Source organism: Oncorhynchus mykiss, chromosome 18, assembly GCF_057628025.1.
Source record: "Oncorhynchus mykiss isolate SJ-2025 chromosome 18, ASM5762802v1, whole genome shotgun sequence".
Lineage (NCBI taxonomy): Eukaryota > Metazoa > Chordata > Actinopteri > Salmoniformes > Salmonidae > Oncorhynchus > Oncorhynchus mykiss.
In genome coordinates, this window is record NC_143039.1 from 51,305,065 (window position 1) to 51,329,900 (window position 24,836).

Sequence of the window (24,836 nt, forward strand, 5' to 3'; positions counted from 1 at the left end):
TTGTCGTAGGAGTTAAAATGGTAGTAGGACCTTCGGTTGTGATTGGCGTTGTTGGAGCTACAGTTGTCGAAGGGGAGATTGTTGTGGTTGTCGTAGGTGCTATAGTTGTTTTAGAAGAATCTTCAGTTGTGGTTCCAGTAAGGGCTGCAGTAGTGCTTGTGGAAGCAGCTTCAGTCGTGGTTGCAGTAGGTAATGCAGTAGTGGTTGTGGAAGCAGCTTCAGTTGTAGTAGGAGCTGCAGTTGTCGAAGGGGATGTTGTCGTAGGTGCTATAGTTGTTGTCGAAGAAGCTTCAGTTGTGGTTGCAGTAGGGGCTGCAGTAGTGCTTGTGGAAGCAGCTTCAGTTGTTGTTGTAAGAGCTGCTGCTGTTGAAGTGGCCGTAGGAGCTCCGGTGGTTGTAGTAGGAGCTGCAGTTGTCGTAGGGGATGTTGTTGTGGTCGTCGTAGTTTCTACAACTGTTGTAGAAGAAGCTTCTGTTGTGGTTGCAGTAGGGGCTGCACTTGTTCTTGTGGAAGAAGCTACAGTTGGAGTTGTAGGAGCTGTGGTTGTTGTAGTAGCTGCATCATTTGTGGTGGTCGCAGGATCTACAATTTTTGTCGTAGAAGAAGCTGTAGTTGTTGCCGTAGAGGTTACTGTTGCGCTTGTTGTAGATGTTATAGAAGCTGCAGTGGTTGTCGTAGCAGCTGCTGTTGTGCTTGCTATTGTAGCTAGAGTTGTTGTTGCCATAGGGGCTGCAGTAGTGGTTGTGGATGCACCTACAGTTGGTGCTGCTGTAGTTGTAGTGATCGTTGGATCAACATTTGTTGTACTAGCTGCTGTTGTGGTTGCTGTAGGAGCTACATTTGTGTTTGTCGTAGGACTTACAATGGTAGTAGGTCCTGCAGTTTTGATTGGCGTTGTAGGAGCTACAGTTGTTGGAGCTGCAGTTGTCGAAAAGGATGTTGTTTTTGTCGTAGGTGCTACCGTTGTTTTTGTGGTTGCTGTAGGTGTGGTTGTCGTAGGAGTTAAAATGGTAGTAGGACCTTCGGTTGTGATTGGCGTTGTTGGAGCTACAGTTGTCGAAGGGGAGATTGTTGTGGTTGTCGTAGGTGCTATAGTTGTTTTAGAAGAATCTTCAGTTGTGGTTCCAGTAAGGGCTGCAGTAGTGCTTGTGGAAGCAGCTTCAGTCGTGGTTGCAGTAGGTAATGCAGTAGTGGTTGTGGAAGCAGCTTCAGTTGTAGTAGGAGCTGCAGTTGTCGAAGGGGATGTTGTCGTAGGTGCTATAGTTGTTGTCGAAGAAGCTTCAGTTGTGGTTGCAGTAGGGGCTGCAGTAGTGCTTGTGGAAGCAGCTTCAGTTGTTGTTGTAAGAGCTGCTGCTGTTGAAGTGGCCGTAGGAGCTCCGGTGGTTGTAGTAGGAGCTGCAGTTGTCGTAGGGGATGTTGTTGTGGTCGTCGTAGTTTCTACAACTGTTGTAGAAGAAGCTTCTGTTGTGGTTGCAGTAGGGGCTGCACTTGTTCTTGTGGAAGAAGCTACAGTTGGAGTTGTAGGAGCTGTGGTTGTTGTAGTAGCTGCATCATTTGTGGTGGTCGCAGGATCTACAATTTTTGTCGTAGAAGAAGCTGTAGTTGTTGCCGTAGAGGTTACTGTTGCGCTTGTTGTAGATGTTATAGAAGCTGCAGTGGTTGTCGTAGCAGCTGCTGTTGTGCTTGCTATTGTAGCTAGAGTTGTTGTTGCCATAGGGGCTGCAGTAGTGGTTGTGGATGCACCTACAGTTGGTGCTGCTGTAGTTGTAGTGATCGTTGGATCAACATTTGTTGTACTAGCTGCTGTTGTGGTTGCTGTAGGAGCTACATTTGTGTTTGTCGTAGGACTTACAATGGTAGTAGGTCCTGCAGTTTTGATTGGCGTTGTAGGAGCTACAGTTGTTGGAGCTGCAGTTGTCGAAAAGGATGTTGTTTTTGTCGTAGGTGCTACCGTTGTTTTTGTGGTTGCTGTAGGTGTGGTTGTCGTAGGAGTTAAAATGGTAGTAGGACCTTCGGTTGTGATTGGCGTTGTTGGAGCTACAGTTGTCGAAGGGGAGATTGTTGTGGTTGTCGTAGGTGCTATAGTTGTTTTAGAAGAAGCTTCAGTTGTGGTTCCAGTAAGGGCTGCAGTAGTGCTTGTGGAAGCAGCTTCAGTCGTGGTTGCAGTAGGTAATGCAGTAGTGGTTGTGGAAGCAGCTTCAGTTGTAGTAGGAGCTGCAGTTGTCGAAGGGGATGTTGTCGTAGGTGCTATAGTTGTTGTCGAAGAAGCTTCAGTTGTGGTTGCAGTAGGGGCTGCAGTAGTGCTTGTGGAAGCAGCTTCAGTTGTTGTTGTAAGAGCTGCTGCTGTTGAAGTGGCCGTAGGAGCTCCGGTGGTTGTAGTAGGAGCTGCAGTTGTCGTAGGGGATGTTGTTGTGGTCGTCGTAGTTTCTACAACTGTTGTAGAAGAAGCTTCTGTTGTGGTTGCAGTAGGGGCTGCACTTGTTCTTGTGGAAGAAGCTACAGTTGGAGTTGTAGGAGCTGTGGTTGTTGTAGTAGCTGCATAATTTGTGGTGGTCGCAGGATCTACAATTTTTGTCGTAGAAGAAGCTGTAGTTGTTGCCGTAGAGGTTACTGTTGCGCTTGTTGTAGATGTTATAGAAGCTGCAGTGGTTGTCGTAGCAGCTGCTGTTGTGCTTGCTATTGTAGCTAGAGTTGTTGTTGCCATAGGGGCTGCAGTAGTGGTTGTGGATGCACCTACAGTTGGTGCTGCTGTAGTTGTAGTGATCGTTGGATCAACATTTGTTGTACTAGCTGCTGTTGTGGTTGCTGTAGGAGCTACATTTGTGTTTGTCGTAGGACTTACAATGGTAGTAGGTCCTGCAGTTTTGATTGCCGTTGTAGGAGCTACAGTTGTTGGAGCTGCAGTTGTCGAAAAGGATGTTGTTTTTGTCGTAGGTGCTACCGTTGTTTTTGTGGTTGCTGTAGGTGTGGTTGTCGTAGGAGTTAAAATGGTAGTAGGACCTTCGGTTGTGATTGGCGTTGTTGGAGCTACAGTTGTCGAAGGGGAGATTGTTGTGGTTGTCGTAGGTGCTATAGTTGTTTTAGAAGAAGCTTCAGTTGTGGTTCCAGTAAGGGCTGCAGTAGTGCTTGTGGAAGCAGCTTCAGTCGTGGTTGCAGTAGGTAATGCAGTAGTGGTTGTGGAAGCAGCTTCAGTTGTAGTAGGAGCTGCAGTTGTCGAAGGGGATGTTGTCGTAGGTGCTATAGTTGTTGTCGAAGAAGCTTCAGTTGTGGTTGCAGTAGGGGCTGCAGTAGTGCTTGTGGAAGCAGCTTCAGTTGTTGTTGTAAGAGCTGCTGCTGTTGAAGTGGCCGTAGGAGCTCCGGTGGTTGTAGTAGGAGCTGCAGTTGTCGTAGGGGATGTTGTTGTGGTCGTCGTAGTTTCTACAACTGTTGTAGAAGAAGCTTCTGTTGTGGTTGCAGTAGGGGCTGCACTTGTTCTTGTGGAAGAAGCTACAGTTGGAGTTGTAGGAGCTGTGGTTGTTGTAGTAGCTGCATCATTTGTGGTGGTCGCAGGATCTACAATTTTTGTCGTAGAAGAAGCTGTAGTTGTTGCCGTAGAGGTTACTGTTGCGCTTGTTGTAGATGTTATAGAAGCTGCAGTGGTTGTCGTAGCAGCTGCTGTTGTGCTTGCTATTGTAGCTAGAGTTGTTGTTGCCATAGGGGCTGCAGTAGTGGTTGTGGATGCACCTACAGTTGGTGCTGCTGTAGTTGTAGTGATCGTTGGATCAACATTTGTTGTACTAGCTGCTGTTGTGGTTGCTGTAGGAGCTACATTTGTGTTTGTCGTAGGACTTACAATGGTAGTAGGTCCTGCAGTTGTGATTGGCGTTGTTGGAGCTACAGTTGTCGAAGGGGAGATTGTTGTGGTTGTCGTAGGTGCTATAGTTGTTTTAGAAGAATCTTCAGTTGTGGTTCCAGTAAGGGCTGCAGTAGTGCTTGTGGAAGCAGCTTCAGTCGTGGTTGCAGTAGGTAATGCAGTAGTGGTTGTGGAAGCAGCTTCAGTTGTAGTAGGAGCTGCAGTTGTCGAAGGGGATGTTGTCGTAGGTGCTATAGTTGTTGTCGAAGAAGCTTCAGTTGTGGTTGCAGTAGGGGCTGCAGTAGTGCTTGTGGAAGCAGCTTCAGTTGTTGTTGTAAGAGCTGCTGCTGTTGAAGTGGCCGTAGGAGCTCCGGTGGTTGTAGTAGGAGCTGCAGTTGTCGTAGGGGATGTTGTTGTGGTCGTCGTAGTTTCTACAACTGTTGTAGAAGAAGCTTCTGTTGTGGTTGCAGTAGGGGCTGCACTTGTTCTTGTGGAAGAAGCTACAGTTGGAGTTGTAGGAGCTGTGGTTGTTGTAGTAGCTGCATCATTTGTGGTGGTCGCAGGATCTACAATTTTTGTCGTAGAAGAAGCTGTAGTTGTTGCCGTAGAGGTTACTGTTGCGCTTGTTGTAGATGTTATAGAAGCTGCAGTGGTTGTCGTAGCAGCTGCTGTTGTGCTTGCTATTGTAGCTAGAGTTGTTGTTGCCATAGGGGCTGCAGTAGTGGTTGTGGATGCACCTACAGTTGGTGCTGCTGTAGTTGTAGTGATCGTTGGATCAACATTTGTTGTACTAGCTGCTGTTGTGGTTGCTGTAGGAGCTACATTTGTGTTTGTCGTAGGACTTACAATGGTAGTAGGTCCTGCAGTTTTGATTGGCGTTGTAGGAGCTACAGTTGTTGGAGCTGCAGTTGTCGAAAAGGATGTTGTTTTTGTCGTAGGTGCTACCGTTGTTTTTGTGGTTGCTGTAGGTGTGGTTGTCGTAGGAGTTAAAATGGTAGTAGGACCTTCGGTTGTGATTGGCGTTGTTGGAGCTACAGTTGTCGAAGGGGAGATTGTTGTGGTTGTCGTAGGTGCTATAGTTGTTTTAGAAGAATCTTCAGTTGTGGTTCCAGTAAGGGCTGCAGTAGTGCTTGTGGAAGCAGCTTCAGTCGTGGTTGCAGTAGGTAATGCAGTAGTGGTTGTGGAAGCAGCTTCAGTTGTAGTAGGAGCTGCAGTTGTCGAAGGGGATGTTGTCGTAGGTGCTATAGTTGTTGTCGAAGAAGCTTCAGTTGTGGTTGCAGTAGGGGCTGCAGTAGTGCTTGTGGAAGCAGCTTCAGTTGTTGTTGTAAGAGCTGCTGCTGTTGAAGTGGCCGTAGGAGCTCCGGTGGTTGTAGTAGGAGCTGCAGTTGTCGTAGGGGATGTTGTTGTGGTCGTCGTAGTTTCTACAACTGTTGTAGAAGAAGCTTCTGTTGTGGTTGCAGTAGGGGCTGCACTTGTTCTTGTGGAAGAAGCTACAGTTGGAGTTGTAGGAGCTGTGGTTGTTGTAGTAGCTGCATCATTTGTGGTGGTCGCAGGATCTACAATTTTTGTCGTAGAAGAAGCTGTAGTTGTTGCCGTAGAGGTTACTGTTGCGCTTGTTGTAGATGTTATAGAAGCTGCAGTGGTTGTCGTAGCAGCTGCTGTTGTGCTTGCTATTGTAGCTAGAGTTGTTGTTGCCATAGGGGCTGCAGTAGTGGTTGTGGATGCACCTACAGTTGGTGCTGCTGTAGTTGTAGTGATCGTTGGATCAACATTTGTTGTACTAGCTGCTGTTGTGGTTGCTGTAGGAGCTACATTTGTGTTTGTCGTAGGACTTACAATGGTAGTAGGTCCTGCAGTTTTGATTGGCGTTGTAGGAGCTACAGTTGTTGGAGCTGCATTTGTCGAAAAGGATGTTGTTTTTGTCGTAGGTGCTACCGTTGTTTTTGTGGTTGCTGTAGGTGTGGTTGTCGTAGGAGTTAAAATGGTAGTAGGACCTTCGGTTGTGATTGGCGTTGTTGGAGCTACAGTTGTCGAAGGGGAGATTGTTGTGGTTGTCGTAGGTGCTATAGTTGTTTTAGAAGAAGCTTCAGTTGTGGTTCCAGTAAGGGCTGCAGTAGTGCTTGTGGAAGCAGCTTCAGTCGTGGTTGCAGTAGGTAATGCAGTAGTGGTTGTGGAAGCAGCTTCAGTTGTAGTAGGAGCTGCAGTTGTCGAAGGGGATGTTGTCGTAGGTGCTATAGTTGTTGTCGAAGAAGCTTCAGTTGTGGTTGCAGTAGGGGCTGCAGTAGTGCTTGTGGAAGCAGCTTCAGTTGTTGTTGTAAGAGCTGCTGCTGTTGAAGTGGCCGTAGGAGCTCCGGTGGTTGTAGTAGGAGCTGCAGTTGTCGTAGGGGATGTTGTTGTGGTCGTCGTAGTTTCTACAACTGTTGTAGAAGAAGCTTCTGTTGTGGTTGCAGTAGGGGCTGCACTTGTTCTTGTGGAAGAAGCTACAGTTGGAGTTGTAGGAGCTGTGGTTGTTGTAGTAGCTGCATCATTTGTGGTGGTCGCAGGATCTACAATTTTTGTCGTAGAAGAAGCTGTAGTTGTTGCCGTAGAGGTTACTGTTGCGCTTGTTGTAGATGTTATAGAAGCTGCAGTGGTTGTCGTAGCAGCTGCTGTTGTGCTTGCTATTGTAGCTAGAGTTGTTGTTGCCATAGGGGCTGCAGTAGTGGTTGTGGATGCACCTACAGTTGGTGCTGCTGTAGTTGTAGTGATCGTTGGATCAACATTTGTTGTACTAGCTGCTGTTGTGGTTGCTGTAGGAGCTACATTTGTGTTTGTCGTAGGACTTACAATGGTAGTAGGTCCTGCAGTTTTGATTGGCGTTGTAGGAGCTACAGTTGTTGGAGCTGCAGTTGTCGAAAAGGATGTTGTTTTTGTCGTAGGTGCTACCGTTGTTTTTGTGGTTGCTGTAGGTGTGGTTGTCGTAGGAGTTAAAATGGTAGTAGGACCTTCGGTTGTGATTGGCGTTGTTGGAGCTACAGTTGTCGAAGGGGAGATTGTTGTGGTTGTCGTAGGTGCTATAGTTGTTTTAGAAGAAGCTTCAGTTGTGGTTCCAGTAAGGGCTGCAGTAGTGCTTGTGGAAGCAGCTTCAGCCGTGGTTGCAGTAGGTAATGCAGTAGTGGTTGTGGAAGCAGCTTCAGTTGTAGTAGGAGCTGCAGTTGTCGAAGGGGATGTTGTCGTAGGTGCTATAGTTGTTGTCGAAGAAGCTTCAGTTGTGGTTGCAGTAGGGGCTGCAGTAGTGCTTGTGGAAGCAGCTTCAGTTGTTGTTGTAAGAGCTGCTGCTGTTGAAGTGGCCGTAGGAGCTCCGGTGGTTGTAGTAGGAGCTGCAGTTGTCGTAGGGGATGTTGTTGTGGTCGTCGTAGTTTCTACAACTGTTGTAGAAGAAGCTTCTGTTGTGGTTGCAGTAGGGGCTGCACTTGTTCTTGTGGAAGAAGCTACAGTTGGAGTTGTAGGAGCTGTGGTTGTTGTAGTAGCTGCATCATTTGTGGTGGTCGCAGGATCTACAATTTTTGTCGTAGAAGAAGCTGTAGTTGTTGCCGTAGAGGTTACTGTTGCGCTTGTTGTAGATGTTATAGAAGCTGCAGTGGTTGTCGTAGCAGCTGCTGTTGTGCTTGCTATTGTAGCTAGAGTTGTTGTTGCCATAGGGGCTGCAGTAGTGGTTGTGGATGCACCTACAGTTGGTGCTGCTGTAGTTGTAGTGATCGTTGGATCAACATTTGTTGTACTAGCTGCTGTTGTGGTTGCTGTAGGAGCTACATTTGTGTTTGTCGTAGGACTTACAATGGTAGTAGGTCCTGCAGTTTTGATTGGCGTTGTAGGAGCTACAGTTGTTGGAGCTGCAGTTGTCGAAAAGGATGTTGTTTTTGTCGTAGGTGCTACCGTTGTTTTTGTGGTTGCTGTAGGTGTGGTTGTCGTAGGAGTTAAAATGGTAGTAGGACCTTCGGTTGTGATTGGCGTTGTTGGAGCTACAGTTGTCGAAGGGGAGATTGTTGTGGTTGTCGTAGGTGCTATAGTTGTTTTAGAAGAATCTTCAGTTGTGGTTCCAGTAAGGGCTGCAGTAGTGCTTGTGGAAGCAGCTTCAGTCGTGGTTGCAGTAGGTAATGCAGTAGTGGTTGTGGAAGCAGCTTCAGTTGTAGTAGGAGCTGCAGTTGTCGAAGGGGATGTTGTCGTAGGTGCTATAGTTGTTGTCGAAGAAGCTTCAGTTGTGGTTGCAGTAGGGGCTGCAGTAGTGCTTGTGGAAGCAGCTTCAGTTGTTGTTGTAAGAGCTGCTGCTGTTGAAGTGGCCGTAGGAGCTCCGGTGGTTGTAGTAGGAGCTGCAGTTGTCGTAGGGGATGTTTTTGTGGTCATCGTAGTTTCTACAACTGTTGTAGAAGAAGCTTCTGTTGTGGTTGCAGTAGGGGCTGCACTTGTACTTGCGGAAGAAGCTACAGTTGGAGTTGTAGGAGCTGTGGTTGTTGTAGTAGCTGCATCATTTGTGGTGGTCGCAGGATCTACAATTTTTGTCGTAGAAGAAGCTGTAGTTGTTGCCGTAGAGGTTACTGTTGCGCTTGTTGTAGATGTTATAGAAGCTGCAGTGGTTGTCGTAGCAGCTGCTGTTGTGCTTGCTATTGTAGCTAGAGTTGTTGTTGCCATAGGGGCTGCAGTAGTGGTTGTGGATGCACCTACAGTTGGTGCTGCTGTAGTTGTAGTGATCGTTGGAGCAACATTTGTTGTACTAGCTGCTGTTGTGGTTGCTGTAGGAGCTACATTTGTGGTTGTCGTAGGAGTTAAAATGGTAGTAGGACCTTCGGTTGTGATTGGCATTGTTGGAGCTACAGTTGTCGAAGTGGAGATTGTTGTGGTTGTCGTAGGTGCTATAGTTGTTTTAGAAGAAGCTTCAGTTGTGGTTCCAGTAAGGGCTGCAGTAGTTGTTGTAGAAGAAGCTTCAGCTGTGGTTGCAGTAGGGGCTGAAGTAGTGCTTGTGGAAGCAGCTTCAGTTGTTGCTGTAGGAGCCGCAGTTGTCAAAGGGGATGTTGTCATAGGTGCTATAGTTGTTGTCGAAGAAGCTTCAGTTGTGGTTCCAGTAAGGGCTGCAGTAGTTGTTGTAGAAGAAGCTTCAGCTGTGGTTGCAGTAAGGGCTGCAGTAGTGGTTGTGGAAGAAGCTGCAGTCGTGGTTGTAGTAGGTAATGCAGTAGTGGTTGTGGAAGCAGCTACAGTTGTAGTAGGAGCTGCAGTTGTCGAAGGGGATGTTGTCGTAGGTGCTATAGTTGTTGTCGAAGAAGCTTCAGTTGTGGTTGCAGTAGGGGCTGCAGTAGTGCTTGTGGAAGCAGCTTCAGTTGTTGTTGTAAGAGCTGCTGCTGTTGAAGTGGCCTTAGGAGCTCCGGTGGTTGTAGTAGGAGCTGCAGTTGTCGTAGGGTATGTTGTTGTGGCCGTCGTAGTTTCTACAACTGTTGTAGAAGAAGCTTCTGTTGTGGTTGCAGTAGGGGCTGCACTTGTCCTTGTGGAAGAAGCTACAGTTGGAGTTGTAGGAGCTGTGGTTGTTGTAGTAGCTGCATCATTTGTGGTGGTCGCAGGATCTACAATTTTTGTCGTAGAAGAAGCTGTAGTTGTTGCCGTAGGGGTTACTGTTGCGCTTGTTGTAGATGTTATAGAAGCTGCAGTGGTTGTCGTAGCAGCTGCTGTTGTGCTTGCTATTGTAGCTAGAGTTGTTGTTGCCATAGGGGCTGCAGTAGTGGTTGTGGATGCACCTACAGTTGGTGCTGCTGTAGTTGTAGTGATCGTTGGATCAACATTTGTTGTACTAGCTGCTGTTGTGGTTGCTGTAGGAGCTACATTTGTGGCTGTCGTAGGAGTTAAAATGGTAGTAGGACCTTCGGTTGTGATTGGCGTTGTTGGAGCTACAGTTGTCGAAGGGGAGATTGTTGTGGTTGTCGTAGGTGCTATAGTTGTTTTAGAAGAATCTTCAGTTGTGGTTCCAGTAAGGGCTGCAGTAGTGCTTGTGGAAGCAGCTTCAGTCGTGGTTGCAGTAGGTAATGCAGTAGTGGTTGTGGAAGCAGCTTCAGTTGTAGTAGGAGCTGCAGTTGTCGAAGGGGATGTTGTCGTAGGTGCTATAGTTGTTGTCGAAGAAGCTTCAGTTGTGGTTGCAGTAGGGGCTGCAGTAGTGCTTGTGGAAGCAGCTTCAGTTGTTGTTGTAAGAGCTGCTGCTGTTGAAGTGGCCGTAGGAGCTCCGGTGGTTGTAGTAGGAGCTGCAGTTGTCGTAGGGGATGTTGTTGTGGTCGTCGTAGTTTCTACAGCTGTTGTAGAAGAAGCTTCTGTTGTGGTTGCAGTAGGGGCTGCACTTGTCCTTGTGGAAGAAGCTACAGTTGGAGTTGTAGGAGCTGTGGTTGTTGTAGTAGCTGCATCATTTGTGGTGGTCGCAGGATCTACAATTTTTGTCGTAGAAGAAGCTGTAGTTGTTGCCGTAGGGGTTACTGTTGCGCTTGTTGTAGATGTTATAGAAGCTGCAGTGGTTGTCGTAGCAGCTGCTGTTGCGCTTGCTATTGTAGCTAGAGTTGTTGTTGCCATAGGGGCTGCAGTAGTGGTTGTGGATGCACCTACAGTTGGTGCTGCTGTAGTTGTAGTGATCGTTGGAGCAACATTTGTTGTACTAGCTGCTGTTGTGGTTGCTGTAGGAGCTACATTTGTGGTTGTCGTAGGACTTACAATGGTAGTAGGTCCTGCAGTTTTGATTGGCGTTGTAGGAGCTACAGTTGTTGGAGCTACAGTTGTCGAAAATGATGTTGTTTTTGTCGTAGGTGCTACCGTTGTTGTTGTGGTTGCTGTAGGTGCTATAGTTGTGTTTGTCGTAGGAGTTAAAATGGTAGTAGGACCTTCGGTTGTGATTGGCGTTGTTGGAGCTACAGTTGTCGAATGGGAGATTGTTGTGGTTGTCGTAGGTGCTATAGTTGTTTTAGAAGAAGCTTCAGTTGTGGTTCCAGTAAGGGCTGCAGTAGTGGTTGTGGAAGAAGCTTCAGTCGTGGTTGCAGTAAGAGCCTCAGTAGTGGTTGTGGAAGAAGCTGCAGTCATGGTTGCAATAGGTAATGCAGTAGTGCTTGTGGAAGCAGCTACAGTTGTTGTAGTAGGAGCTGCAGTTGTCAAAGGGGATGTTGTCGTAGGTGCTATAGTTGTTTTAGAAGAAGCTTCAGTTGTGGTTCCAGTAAGGGCTGCAGTAGTTGTTGTAGATGAAGCTTCAGTTGTGGTTGCAGTAAGGGATGCAGTAGTGGTTGTGGAAGAAGCTGCAGTCGTGGTTGCAATAGGTAATGCAGTAGTGGTTGTGGAAGCAGCTACAGTTGTTGTAGTAGGAGCTGCAGTTGTCAAAGGGGATGTTGTCGTAGGTGCTATAGTTGTTGTAGAAGAAGCTTCAGTTGTAGTTGCAGTAGGGGCTGCAGTAGTGGTTGTGGAAGCAGCTACAGTTGTTGTAGTAGGAGCTGCAGTTGTCAAAGGGGATGTTGTCGTAGGTGCTATAGTTTTTGTAGAAGAAGCTTCAGTTGTGGTTGCAGTAGGGGCTGCAGTAGTGCTTGTGGAAGCAGCTTCAGTTGTTGTTGTAAGAGCTGCTGCTGTTGAAGTGGCCGTCGGTGCTCCGGTGGTTGTAGTAGGAGCTGCAGTTGTCGTAGGGGATGTTGTTGTGGTAGTTGTAGTTTCTACAGTTGTTGTAGAATAAGCTTCTGTTGTGGTTGCAGTAGGGGTTGCACTTGTTCTTGTGGAAGAAGCTACAGTATGAGTTGTAGGAGCTGTGGTTGTTGTTGTAGGTTCATAATGTGTGGTTGTCGCAGGATCTACAATTTTTGTCGTAGTAGAAGCTGTAGTTGTAGATGTTATAATAGCTGCAGTGGTTTTCGTAGCAGCTTCTGTTGTGCTTGCTATTGCAGCTTCAGTTGTTGTTGTATGAGCTAGAGTTGTTGTTGCCATAGGGGCTGCAATCGTGGTTGTGGATGCAGCTACAGTTGGTGTTGTTTGAGCTGCTGCAGTTGTAGTGGTCGTTGGAGCTCCAGTTGTTGTACTAGTTGCTGTTGTGGTTGCTGTAGGAGCTACATTTGTGTTTGTCGTAGGACTTACAATGGTAGTAGGACCTTCAGTTGTGATTGGCGTTGTTGGAGCTACAGTTGTCGAAAGGGAGATTGTTGTGGTTGTCGTAGGTGCTACAGTTGTTGTTGTGGTTGCTGTAGGTGCTACAGTTGTGGTTGTCATAGGAGTTAAAATGGTAGTTGGGCCTTCAGTTGTGATTGGCGTTGTTGGAGCTACAGTTGTCGAAGGGGAGATTGTTGTGGTTGTCGTAGGTGCTATAGTTGTTTTAGAAGAAGCTTCAGTTGTGGTTCCAGTAAGGGCTGCAGTAGTTGTTGTAGAAGAAGCTTCAGTTGTGGTTGCAGTAAGGGCTGCGGTAGTTGTTTTGGAAGAAGCTGTAGTCGTGGTTGCAGTAGGTAATGCAGTAGTGGTTGTGGAAGCAGCTACAGTTGTTGTAGTAGGAGCTGCAGTTGTCAAAGGGGATGTTGTCGTAGGTGCTATAGTTGTTGTAGAAGAAGCTTCAGTTGTGGTTGCAGTAGGGGCTTCAGTAGTGCTTGTGGAAGCAGCTTCAGTTGTTGTTGTGGCCGTAGGAGCTGCTGCTGTAGTGGCCGTAGGAGCTACGGTAGTTGTAGTAGGAGCTGCAGTTCTCGTAGGGGATGTTGTTGTGGTAGTCGTAGTTTCCACAGTTGTTGTAGAAGAAACTTCTGTTGGTGTAGCAGTAGGGGCTGCACTTGTTCTTGTGGAAGAAGCTACAGTTGGAGTTGTAGGAGCTGTGGTTGTCGTAGTAGCTGCATCATTTGTGGTGGTCGCAGGATCTACAATTTTTGTTGTTGTAGAAGCTGTAGTTGTTGCCGTAGCGGGTATTGTTGCGCTTGTTGTAGATGTTATAGAAGCTGCAGTGGTTGTCGTAGCAGCTGCTGTTGTGCTTGCTATTGTAGCTAAAGTTGTTGTTGTTGTATGAGCTAGAGTTGTTGTTGCCATAGGGGCTGCTGTAGTGGTTGTGGATGCAGCTACAGTTGGTGCTGCTGCAGTTGTAGTGATCGTGGGAGATACATTTTTTGTACTAGCTGCTGTTGTGGTTGATGTAGGAGCTACATTTGTGGTTGTCGTAGGACTTACCATGGTAGTAGGTCCTGCAGTTGTGATTGGCGCTGTAGGAGCTACAGGTGTTGTAGTTGTAGCTTTAGTTGTCGAAAACGATGTTGTTGTGGTTGTCGTAGGTGCTACAGTTGTTTTTGTTGTTGCTGTAGGTGCTACAGTTGTGGTTGTCCTCGGAGTTAAAATGGTAGTAGGAGCTTCAGTTGTGATTGGCGTTGTTGGAGCTACAGTTGTCGAAGGGGAGATTTTTGTGGTTGTTTTAGGTGCTATAGTTGTTGTAGAAGAAGCTGAAGTTATTGTTGTAGGAGCTACAGTTTTGGTTGTCGTAGTAGTTGCTGGAGTTGTGGTGGTTGGAACTTTAGTTGTTTTAGTTACTGCAGATCTCGTTGTCGTAGTAACTGCTTTAGTTGTGCTGGTCAAATGAGCTCCAGGTTTTTTACAATGAATTGTGGTTGTGGTATGGGCCGCTTTTGTGGTTTTAGAAGCAGCTAGGGTTTTCATAGGAGCTGCTTTTGTCGTTGTTGTAGGGGCTAAAGTCGTCCTAGAGGCTGCAGTTGTGATTGTCATTGTAGGTTTTGAAGTATTAATGGTTGTAGGAGCTACAGTTGTTGTAGATGGAGCTGCACTTGTGGTTGTCGTTGGAGCTAAAGTGGTCCTAGAAGCTTCAGTTGTGGTTGTTAAAGCAGCTACAGTTTTTGTTGCAGGAGCTGCACTTGTGGTTGTCGTTGTAGGTTTTGAAGTTGTAATGGTCGTAGGAGCTACAGTTGTTGTAGATAGAGCTGCATTTGTGGTTATAGTGGGAGCTGCAGTTGTGGTTGTCAATGGAGATACAGTTGTTGTAGAAGGATTTGCATATATATTGGTTGTAGGAGCTACAATTGCTGTCGTAAAAGCTACTGTTTTTGCCGTAGGAGCTACATTTGAGGTAGGAGCTGCATTTGTAATTGTCTTAAGAGCTTCAGTTCTGATGGTCGTTGTTGTAGGAACTAAAATTATTGTCCTAGGAGCTTCTGTTGTGCCTATTGTAGGAGCTTCAGTTACTGTAGAAGGTGCTGCAGTTGTGGTTGTCAAAGGAGCTACATTTTTTGTAGTTGTAGCTGTGGTTATCATAGTAGGTGCTGCAGATGTAGTGGTTGTAGGTACAGTTGTTATCATAACATCCACAGCAGGAGCTGCAGTTGTGGTAGTAGGAGCTACAGTTGTGAGTGTCGTAAGTAAAACATTTGTTGTAGCTGCAGTTGTAGTTGTCGTAGGAGTTGCAGTTGTTGTGATTGTAGTAGGAGCTGCAGTGGTTGTCGAATGAGCCGTTGTTGTGTTTGTTGTTGTAGTAGGAGCTGCACTTGTTATTGCAGTAGGGGCTGCAGTAGTGGTTGTGGAAGCAGCTACAGTTGTTGTTGTAGGAGCTGCTGCAGTTGTAGTTATCGTAGGAGCTACAGTTGTTATAGTAGAAGCTGTAATTGCGGGGGTTGAATGAGCTACAGTTGTGATTTCTGTAGGAGCTGAAGTTGTGGTTGTTGTCGGGGTTAAAATGGTAGTAGGACCTGCAGCTAGGATTGCTGTTGTAGTTGCTGCAGTTGTAGTGGTCATAGGAGCTACAGTTGTTGTACTAGCTGCTGTTGTGGTTGCTGTAGGAGCTACAGTTCTGTTTGTCGTAGGAGTTAAACTGGTAGTAGAACCTGCAGATGGGATTGGCGTTGTAGGAGCTACTGTTGTTGTCATAGGAGCTGCAGTTGTCGAAGGGGATGTTGTTGTGGTTTTCGTAGGTGCTACAGTTGTTGTAGAAGAAGCTTCAGTTGTGGTTGCAGTAGGGGTTGCAGTAATGGTTGTGGAAGCAGCTACAGGTGTTGTTGTTGGAGCTGCTGTTGTGGTTTTCATAGTAGCTGCAGCAGTTGTAACAGGATCTACAGTTATTGTCATAGGAGCTGCTTTTGTTGTCGTAGGAGCAACATGTTTTGTTTTAGTAGCTGTAGATGTAGTAGAAGCTGCATTGGTTGTCGTTGGAGCTGCTGTTGTGCTTGTTATACTAGCTAAAGTTGTTGTTGTCGGAACTGCAGTTGTTGTTGCAGAAGTGGGTGCAGTAGTGGTTGTGGAAGCAGCTCCAGTTGTTATAGTAGAAGCTGCAGTTGTCTTAGGGGATGTTGTTGTAGTAGAACCTGCAGTTGTTGTTGCAGTAGTGGGTGCAGTAGTGGTTGTGGAAGCAGCTTCAGTTGTTATAGTAGAAGCTGCAGTTGTCTTATTGGATGTTGTTGTAGTAGAACCTGCAGTTGTTGCTGTAGGGGGTATTGTGGGGCTTGTTGTAGATGTCATTGAAGCTGCAGTGATTGTCGTAGCAGCTGCTGTTGTGCTTGCGAAAGTACCTAAAGTTGTTGTTGCAGTAGGGGCTGCAGTAGTGGTTCTGGAAGCAGATACAGCTTTTGTTGTAGGAGCTCCTGCAGTTGTAGTGGTCATAGGAGCTACAGTTGTGATTTCTGTAGGAGCTACAGTTGTGGTTGTTGTAGCAGTTAAATTGGTAGTAGGAACTGCAGTTATGATTGCTGTTGTAGTTGTTGTAGTGGTCATAGGAGTTACAGTTGTTGTACTAGCTGCTGTTGTGGTTGCTGTAGGAGCTACATTTGTGCTTGTCGTAGGAGTTAAAATGGTAGTAGGACCTGCAGTTGTGATTGGCGTTGTTGGAGCTACAGTTGTTGTCGTAGGAGCTGCAGTAGTCGACTGGGATGTGGTTGTGGTTGTCGTAGGTGCTATAGTTGTTGTAGAAGAAACTTCAGTTGTGGTTGCAGTAGGGGTTGCAGTAGTGGTTGTGGAAGCAGCTACAGGTGTTGTTGGAGCTGCTGTTGTGGTTTTCGTAGTAGCTTCAGCAGTAGTAGTTGTAACAGGATCTACAGTTATTGTCATAGGAGCCGCTCTTGTTGTCGTATGAGCAACATTTTTTGTATTAGTAGATGTAGTAGAAGCTGCAGTGGTTGTCGTTGGAGCTGCTGTTATGCTTGTTAAACTAGCAAAAGTTGTTGTTGAAGGAGCTGCAGTTGTTGTTGCAGTAGGGGCTGCAGTAGTGGTTGTGGAAGCAGCTACAGTTGTTGTTGTAGGAGCTGTTGCAGTTGTAGATATCGTAGGGGCTGCAGGTATTATAGTAGAAGCTGACATTGCGAGGGTTGTAGGAGCTACAGTTGTGATTTCTGTAGGAGCTGAATTTGTGGTTGTTGTCGGGGTTAAAATGGTAGTAGGACCTGCAGCTATTATTGCTGTTGTAGTTGCTGCAGTTGTAGTGGTCATAGGAGCTACAGTTGTTGTACTAGCTGCTGTTGTAGTTGCTGTAGGAGCTACAGTTCTGGTTGTCGTAGGACCTGTAGATGGGATTGGCGTTGTAGGAGCTATTGTTGTTGTCGTAGGAGCTGCAGTTGTCGAAGGGGATGTTGTTGTGGTTTTCGTAGGTTCTACAGTTGTTGTAGAAGAAGCTTCAGTTGTGGTTGCAGTTGGGGTTGCAGTAGTGGTTGTGGAAGCAGATACAGGTGTTGTTGTTGGAGCTGCTGTTGTGGTTTTCATAGTAGCTGCAGCAGTTGTAACATGATCTACAGTTATTGTCATAGGAGCTGCTCTTGTTGTCGTAGGAGCAACATTTTTTGTATTAGTAGCTGTAGATGTAGTAGAAGCTGCAGTGGTTGTCATTGGAGCTGCTGTTATGCTTGTTATACTAGCTAAAGTTGTTGTTGTAGGAGCTGCAGTTGTTGTTGCAGTAGTGGGTGCAGTAGTGGTTGTGGAAGCAGCTCCAGTTGTTATAGTAGGAGCTGCAGTTGTCGTAGGGGATGTTGTTGTAGTAGAACCTGCAGCTGTTGCCGTAGGGGGTATTGTGGGGCTTGTTGTAGATGTCATTGAAGCTGCAGTGATTGTCGTAGCAGCTGCTGTTGTGCTTGCGAAAGTACCTAAAGTTGTTGTTGAAGGAGCTGCAGTTGTTGTTGCAGTAGGGGCTGCTGTAGTGGTTCTGGAAGCAGATAAAGCTTTTGTTGTAGGAGCTCCTGCAGTTGTAGTGGTCGTAGGAGCTCCAGTTGTTGTAGTAGAAGCTGTTGTTGCTGGAGTTGTAGGGGATGTTGTAGTGGTTGTGGAAGCAGCTACAGTTGTTGTAGGAGCTCCTGCAGTTTTTGTGGTCATAGGAGCTACAGTTGTGGTTGTTGTAGGATTTAAACTGGTAGTAGGACCTGCAGTTATGATTGCTGTTGCTGTTGTAGTTGTTGTAGTGGTCATAGGAGTTACAGTTGTTGTACTAGCTGCTGTTGTGGTTGCTGTAGGAGCTACATTTGTGCTTGTCGTAGGAGTTAAAGTGGTAGTAGGACCTGCAGTTGTGATTGGCGTTGTAGGAGCTACAGTTGTCGAAGGGGATGTGGTTGTGGTTGTCGTAGGTGCTACAGTTGTTGTAGAAGAAGCTTCAGTTGTGGTTGCAGTTGGGGTTGCAGTAGTGGTTGTGGAAGCAGGTACAGGTGTTGTTGGATCTGCTGTTGTGGTTTTCATAGTAGCTTCAGCAGTAGTAGTTGTATCAGGATCTACAGTTATTGTCGTAGGAGCAACATTTTTTGTATTAGTAGCTGCAGCAGTGGTTGTCGTTGGAGCTGCTGTTATGCTTGTTATACTAGCTAAAGTTGTTGTTGTAGGTGCTGCAGTTGTTGTTGCAGTATTGAGTGCAGTAGTGCTTGTGGAAGCAGCTACAGTTGTTGTTATGGGAGCTGCTGCAGTTGTAGTGGTTATAGGAGCTCCTGTTGTAGTAGAAGCTGCAGTTGTCGTAGGGGATGATGTTATGGTTTTTGTAGAAGGATCTTCAGTTCTGGTTGCAGTAGGGGCTGTGGTACTGGTTGTGGAAGCAGCTACAGTTGGTGTTGTAGGAGCTGCTGTTGTGGTTGTTGTAGCAGCTTCAGCAGTTGTAGTGGTCACAGGATCTACAATTATTTTTGTAGTAGAAGCTGCACTTGTTGCTGTAGGGGGTTCTGTTGGGCTTATTTTTGATGTTGTAGAAGCTGCAGTTGCAGCTGCTGTTGTGCTTGCTATAGTACCTAAAGTTGTTGTTGTAGAAGGTGCAGTACTTGTTGCATTAGTGGCTGCTGGTTTGGTTGTAGGACCTCCTGCAGTTGTTGTGGTCGTAGGAGCTACAGTTGTCGTAGTAGAAGTTGCAATTGCGGGGTTTGTAGGAGCTACAGTTGTGATTTCTGTAGGAGCTGAAGTTGTAGTTGTTGTCGGAGTTATAATGGTAGTAGGACCTGCTGTTATGATTGCTGTTGTAGTTGCTGCATTTGTCGTGGTAATATGAGCTACAGTTGTTGCACTAGCTGCTGTTGTGGTTGCTGTAGGAGCTACATTTGTGCTTGTCGTAGGAGTTAAATTGGTAGTAGGACCTGCAGTTGTTATTGGCGTTGTAGGAGCTACTGTTGTTGTCGTAGGAGCTGTAGTTGTCAAAGGAGATTTTGTTGTGATTGTCGTAGGTGCTACAGTTGTTGTAGAAGAAGCTTCAGTTGTGGTTGCAGTAGGGGTTGCAGTAGAGGTTGTGGAAGCAGCTTCAGTTGTGGTTGCAGTAGAGGTTGTGGAAGCAGCTTCAGTTGTGGTTGCAGTAGGGGTTGCAGTAGTGGTTGTGGAAGCAGCTTCAGTTGTGATTGTCGTAGGAGCTGCAGCAGTTGTAGTGGTAAAAGGATCTACATTTTTTGTATTAGTAGCTGCTGCTGATGATGATGTAAAAGCTGCTGTGGTTGTTGTAGGAGCTGTCGTTATGCTGGTTATAGTAGATAAAGTTGTTGTTGTCTGAGCTGCAGTTGTTGTTGCAGAAGGGGTTGCAGTAGTGGTTGTGGATGCAGCTACAGTTGGTGTTGTTTGAGCTGCTGCAGTTGTAGTGGTCGTTGGAGCTCCAGTTGTTGTACTAGCTGCTGTTGTGGTTGCTGTAGGAGCTACATTTGTGTTTGTCGTAGGGCTTACAATGGTAGTAGGTCCTGCAGTTTTGATTGACGTTGTAGGAGCTACAGTGGTTGGAGCTGCAGTTGTCGAAAAGGATGTTGTTGTGGTTGTCGTAGGTGCTACAGTTGTTGTTGTGGTTCCTGTAGGTGCTTCAGTTGTGGTTGTCGTAGGAGTTAAAATGGTAGTCGGACCTTCAGTTGTGATTGTCGTAGGAGCTGCAGCAGTTATAGTGGTAAAAGGATCTACATTTTTTGTATTAGTAGCTGCTGCTGATGATGATGTAAAAGCTGCAGTGGTTGTTGTAGGAGCTGCCGTTATGCTGGTTATAGTAGATAAAGTTGTTGTTGTCGGAGCTGCAGTTGTTGTTGCAGAAGGGGGTGCAGTAGTGGTTGTGGATGCAGCTACAGTTGTTGTTGCAGGAAGAGCTCCAGTTGTTGTAGTAGGAGCTGCAGTTGTCGTTGGGGATGTTGTTGTGGTTATTGTAGAATGATTTTCAGTTCTGGTTTCAGTAGGGGCTGCTGTAGTGCTTGAGGAAGCAGCTACCTTTGGTGTCGTAGGAGCTGATGTTGGGGTTGTCGTAGTACCTTCAGCAGTTGTAGTGGTTGCAGGATCTAAAATTGTTGTTTTTGTAGAAGCTGTAGTTGTTGCCATAGGGGGTATTGTTGTGCTTGTTGTAGATGTTATAGAAGCTGCAGTGATTGTCGTAGCAGCTGCTGTTGTGCTGGCTATAGTAGCTAAAGTTGTTGTTGTCGTAGGTGCTGCAGTTGTTGTTGCAGTAGGGGCTGTGATAGTGGTTGTGGAAGCAGCTGCAGTTGGTGTTGTAGGAACTGCAACAGTTGTAGTGGTCGTAGGAGCTGCAGTTGTCGTTGGGGATGTTGTTGTGGTTATTTTAGAAGGATCTTCAATTCTGGTTGCTGTTAGAGCTGCTGTTGTGGTTGTTGTAGTAGCTTCAGCAGTTGTAGTGGTCGCAGGATTGACAAATATTTTCGTAGTAGATGCTGCAGTTGTTACCGTATTGGGTATTTTTGGGTTTGTTTTTGTAGTTAAAGTTTTTGTTGTAGGAGCTGCAGTTGTTGCAGATCTCGTTGGCGTTTTAGCTGCTTTAGTTGTGCTGGTCAAATGAGCTACATGTTTTTTACAAGGAGCTGCAGTTGTGGTTGTGGTATGGGCTGCTTTTCTGGTTCTGGAAGCAGCTAGGTTTGGTGTCATAGGAGGTGCTTTTTTGGTTGTTGTTCGAGCTAATGTGGTCCTAGAAGCTGCAGTTGTGGTTGTTAAAGCAGCTCTTGTTGAAGGAGCTGCTCTTCTGGAGGCTGTGGTTATTGTCGAAACTCCATGGATATTCCAGAATACGAACACTGATTTATGAGATGAATGGTTAGTATATTTGATAGTACAGTATCGATTTTTCTACTCTTACTCTTCATCAGATGCGTGCAGTATGTTATAAATTCCACTTATATTTGAGTAAACAAAATAATTATTATATGTAGCCACTCTCCTTATTGATTTTGAAGTACATTAGGTCAAACTTTACTATATGTGTCGTTATGTATGCTTTCAGAAATACTTCATAACATCTATATAACACCTAATGTCATTTGTCATAATCAGTCATAAGTATTCCCGCATTAAATTATGTTCATAATAACTTCAAAAGCACTACATAAATGTGTTAAGAAGCATCTATGACTGTATGTCATGCTTTATAAGGTTTTATAAATGTGGCATAACTCTGTGACATAATTACTCATGCCAAATGTGACGTAACCCACTACAGTGCATTTGGAAAGTTTTCAGACCCCTTGTCTCTTTCCACATTTTGTTAGGTTACATCCTTATTCTAAACTGGATTAAATTGTTTTTTCCCCCCTCATCAATCTACACACAATACTCTGTAATGACAATGCAAAAAATTTTTTTTTTTACATTTATTACAAATATAAACTGAAATATCACATTTACAAAATTTGAAGTGATCACCTTTGGTCATTCATAACATATTCTCTTTAAGACTATATTGCATGATGGCGTTATGTGTATAGTCTTTATGAATGTGTTATGAATGACTGAAGGTGTCTGACTTTGTGATGAAGCTGTACTTACTTTAAAGTCAGACTCCTTTGGTCATTCATAACACATACATAAATGCTTTATATCATATGATGCTGTACCTACTATGAAGTCAGACACCTTTAGTCATTCATAAGACATATAGTACCAGTCAAAGTTTGAACACACCTACTCATTCAAGGCTTTTTCTTTATTTTTACCATATACAATGTAGAACAATAGTGAAGACATCAAAACTATGAAATAACAAATATGGAATCATGTAGTAAGCAAAAAAGTGTTAAATAAATCAGAATATAGTTTTACTACGCAAAAAAAAAAAAATTAAATGCCGCATTAGACAGGATTACCTAGACATACTGACCAGCTCAAATAGTCAGAAGCGTACTATATGGCAGACCAATCCAAACTCATCTCTCGGCATGTCCAGCCCACTCATTATCTCAGCTAATCTGTGGCTTTACCAACTAGCCTCGTAATTTAACAATTGTATTCATATTGATAGATGGCATACAAGTTTGTTATTAAGACTCAAGAAAGTTCACGTTTCAGAAGGCATTTCTGGCAGAATACGCATTTTGATTTTTTTTTTTAAAGTTTACGTTCAAACGGCTCTCCTTTGAAGTAGTGACCCCACTACATATGCATAGTTTCCTAAAATGGGTCACAAATGCCTTTTACATACAGTTTAAGTCGGAAGTTTACATACACTTAGGTTGGAGTCATTAAAACTCGTTTTTCAACCACTCCACAAATTTCTTGTTAACAAACTATAGTTTTGGCAAGTCCTTTAGGACATCTACTTTCTGCATGACACAAGTCATTTTGCCAACAATTATTTACAGACAGATCTTATAATTCACTGTATCACAATTCCAGTGGGTCAGAAGTTTACATACACTAAGTTGACTGTGCCTTGAAACAGCTTGGAAAATGCCAGAATTATGTCATGGCTTTAGAAGCTTCTGATAGACTAATTGACATAATTTGAGTCAATTGGCGGTGTACCTGTGGATGTATTTCAAGGCCGACCTTCAACCTCAGTGCCTCTTTGCTTGACATCATAGGATAATCCAAATAAATCAGCCAAGACCTCAGAAAAATAATTGTAGACCCCCACAAGACTGGTTCATCCTGGGGAGCAATTTCCAAACGCCTGAAGGTACTGCGTTCATCTGTACTAACAATAGTACGCAAGTATAAACACAGCCGTCATCCCGCTCAGGAAGGAGACGCATTCTGTCTCCTAGAGATGAACGTACTTGTGCGAAAAGTGCAAATCAATCCCAGAACAGCAGCAAAGGACCTTGTGAAGATGATGGAGGAAAAGAAGTACAAAAGTATCTATATCCACAGTAAAACGAGTTCTATATCGACATAACCTGAAAGGCCGCTCACATGGAAGAAGCCACTACTCCAAAACCACCATAAAAAAGCCAGACTACGGTTTGCAACTGCACATGGAGACAAAGATCGTACTTTTTTGAGAAATGTCCTCTGGTCTGATGAAACAAAAATAGAGCTGTTTGGCCATAATGACCATCGCTATGTTTGGAGCAAGAAGCGGGAGGCTTGCAAGCCGAATAACACCATCCCAACCGTGAAGCACGGGAGTGGCAGCATCATGTTGTGGGGGTGCTTTGCTGTAGGAGAGACTGGTGCACTTCACAAAATAGATGGCATCATGAGGAAGGAAAATGATGTGGATATATTGAAGCAACATCTCAAGACATCAGTCAGGAATTTAAAGTTTGGTCACAAATGGGTCTTCCAAACTGCCCGCCCTCCAGGACACCTACAACACCCGGTGTCACAGGAAGGCCAAAATTATCAGCAAGGTCAACCACCACCCGAGCCACTGCCTGTTCACCCCACTACCATCCAGAAGGCGAGGTCAGTCCAGGTGCATCAAAGCTGGGACCGAGAAACAGCTTCTATCTCAAGGCCATCAGATTGATAAACAGCCATCACTAACACAGTGATGCTGCTGCCTACATACAGACTTGAAATCCTTGGCCATTTTAAGAAAAGGATCACTAGTCACTTTAATAATGCCACTTAAATAATGTTTACATATCTTGCATTACTCATCTCATAGTATGTATATATTGTATTTTATACCATCTATTGCATCTTGCCTATGCCGCTCTGTCATTGCTCACCCATACATTTATATATTCTTATTCCATTCCTTTACTTAGATTTATGTGCATTAGGTAGTTGCTGTGGAATTGTTTGATTACTTGTTAGATGTGGCTGCACTGTCGGAACTAGAAGTACAAGCATTTCGCAACACTCACAATAACATCTGCTAACCATGTGTATGTGACCCATAAAATTAGATTTGATTTATTATAGCACACAGAGTGAGTCCATGCAACTTATTATGTGATTATGTGTTATGTGATGTTTTTACTCCTGAACTAATTTAGGCTTTTGTTGTTGTAGGGATAGTTGCTTTTTTCCCAAATTCCATTTTCTTGGTTTTGTTTTTCCAGGTTTCGGATTTCCCCTATTTGTTTCTGTTTTTTTCACACTTTTTTTTAATTATAGAAAAACAACAAAATTAGATCAACATTCAGAACAATGCTTAAACCACATCAGGGTATGACTTTTGAGGTCTGGGAAAAATCTAAGAAACTTTTTTTTGAGTGTAGTTGCCCTTTAATTCAGTGAGCATGTCCTGCACTGTTGTTTGGTTAGCGGGTTTTCAGTAAGCACACGTGATGTGATTCGTCGCAAATGGAATGGGTGGAGTATAAGGTCAGCAACACTCCGTATTTGATTTGATTTGATTTGAATTATTCAGAGCCCCATGAAATGACACCATATACTGTATACATTCTACGGACCATACTGAATATTTTCTACAATACTTTTACTGCGGCACCCAGAATAGTTCTTGCTCTAAGCCCAATATGTACAGTATTCCGTATACAGGGATTCGCATTGGGAGCATTTATTTTATTTTGGAACAAAACCCAAATTTAAACAAATGTCACTTAAAAATGAACACATATGAAACATTGTTAATGTGTAAACAATTATTTTTCATATGATTATTGACACTTTTCTACTACTACGTGGGGGACTTTTATTTAGAACATTTCTGAAATTCCGTGATCTGGAAATACATTTTTAGTGTTGCTGACGGGACACTGATCATGTGATGAGTTTGCAAATCAAATGCACCACTGGACAGCGAAAACAAATAAGTTAACCTTTATTTGTTGTAATTATATTACTTTGTAGCAGTTAACCAGTTGAGCTGATAGACGTGTTGCACTGTTTCGCTATGACTTTTGAAAGCTATGACCTTTGGCTTTCACCTGGAATTGTTTATTTATGTCAACACATATGATCTAGTACACAATAAAATATAATAACACATACAAATATGTGAATGAATAAGCTTTTTCAAACATTATAATATGTCCATATGTAGTTATAATCTATTTTAGAAAACATCTACCCAAAATATTTTACATTCTTTATTACTTAACCAGACATGTCATGACATTAGTGATTGTCAAAATCTGTTACATTTGTGAATGTCTAAATCAACTATTTTAACAGTGTGTCCCTCTTATCGACAAGGGGAGAAGGGCTATGTAAAGGACTTGTATTGTGTCGTCCTGAACATATGCTATGTCTGCGTCCGATGTTAAATTACTTCTTCACATACACTTAGGTGTAAGAAAGTGTGCAGGTCACATTCTTTATTGTAGGGCTATGACAGTTATATATTTAGATATGCCGGCTCTAGACAAATTCAGCTATTGCTTTGCCATGTCTGTGCCCTAAGGCAGTCAAGCTGGGTAAGTGTTTTTGTAAGGACCACCTGTTTGAAGTAACA

The 24,836-nt window shown here is 44.6% G+C and overlaps 1 protein-coding gene across 1 annotated transcript in view; it reads right to left on the reverse strand.

The window, feature by feature from the left end:
* LOC110496335 (uncharacterized) overlaps window positions 1–22,896 on the reverse strand; it is a 67,005-nt gene extending 44,109 nt beyond the window's left edge. The window contains exon 1 of the mRNA XM_021572158.3: window positions 1–22,896. This exon is cut by the window's left edge and continues 41,740 nt beyond it. Coding sequence (XP_021427833.3) covers window positions 1–20,119 — 20,119 coding nt within the window. The 5' untranslated portion in view covers window positions 20,120–22,896.
* Between the last annotated feature and the right edge of the window lie 1,940 nt (window positions 22,897–24,836).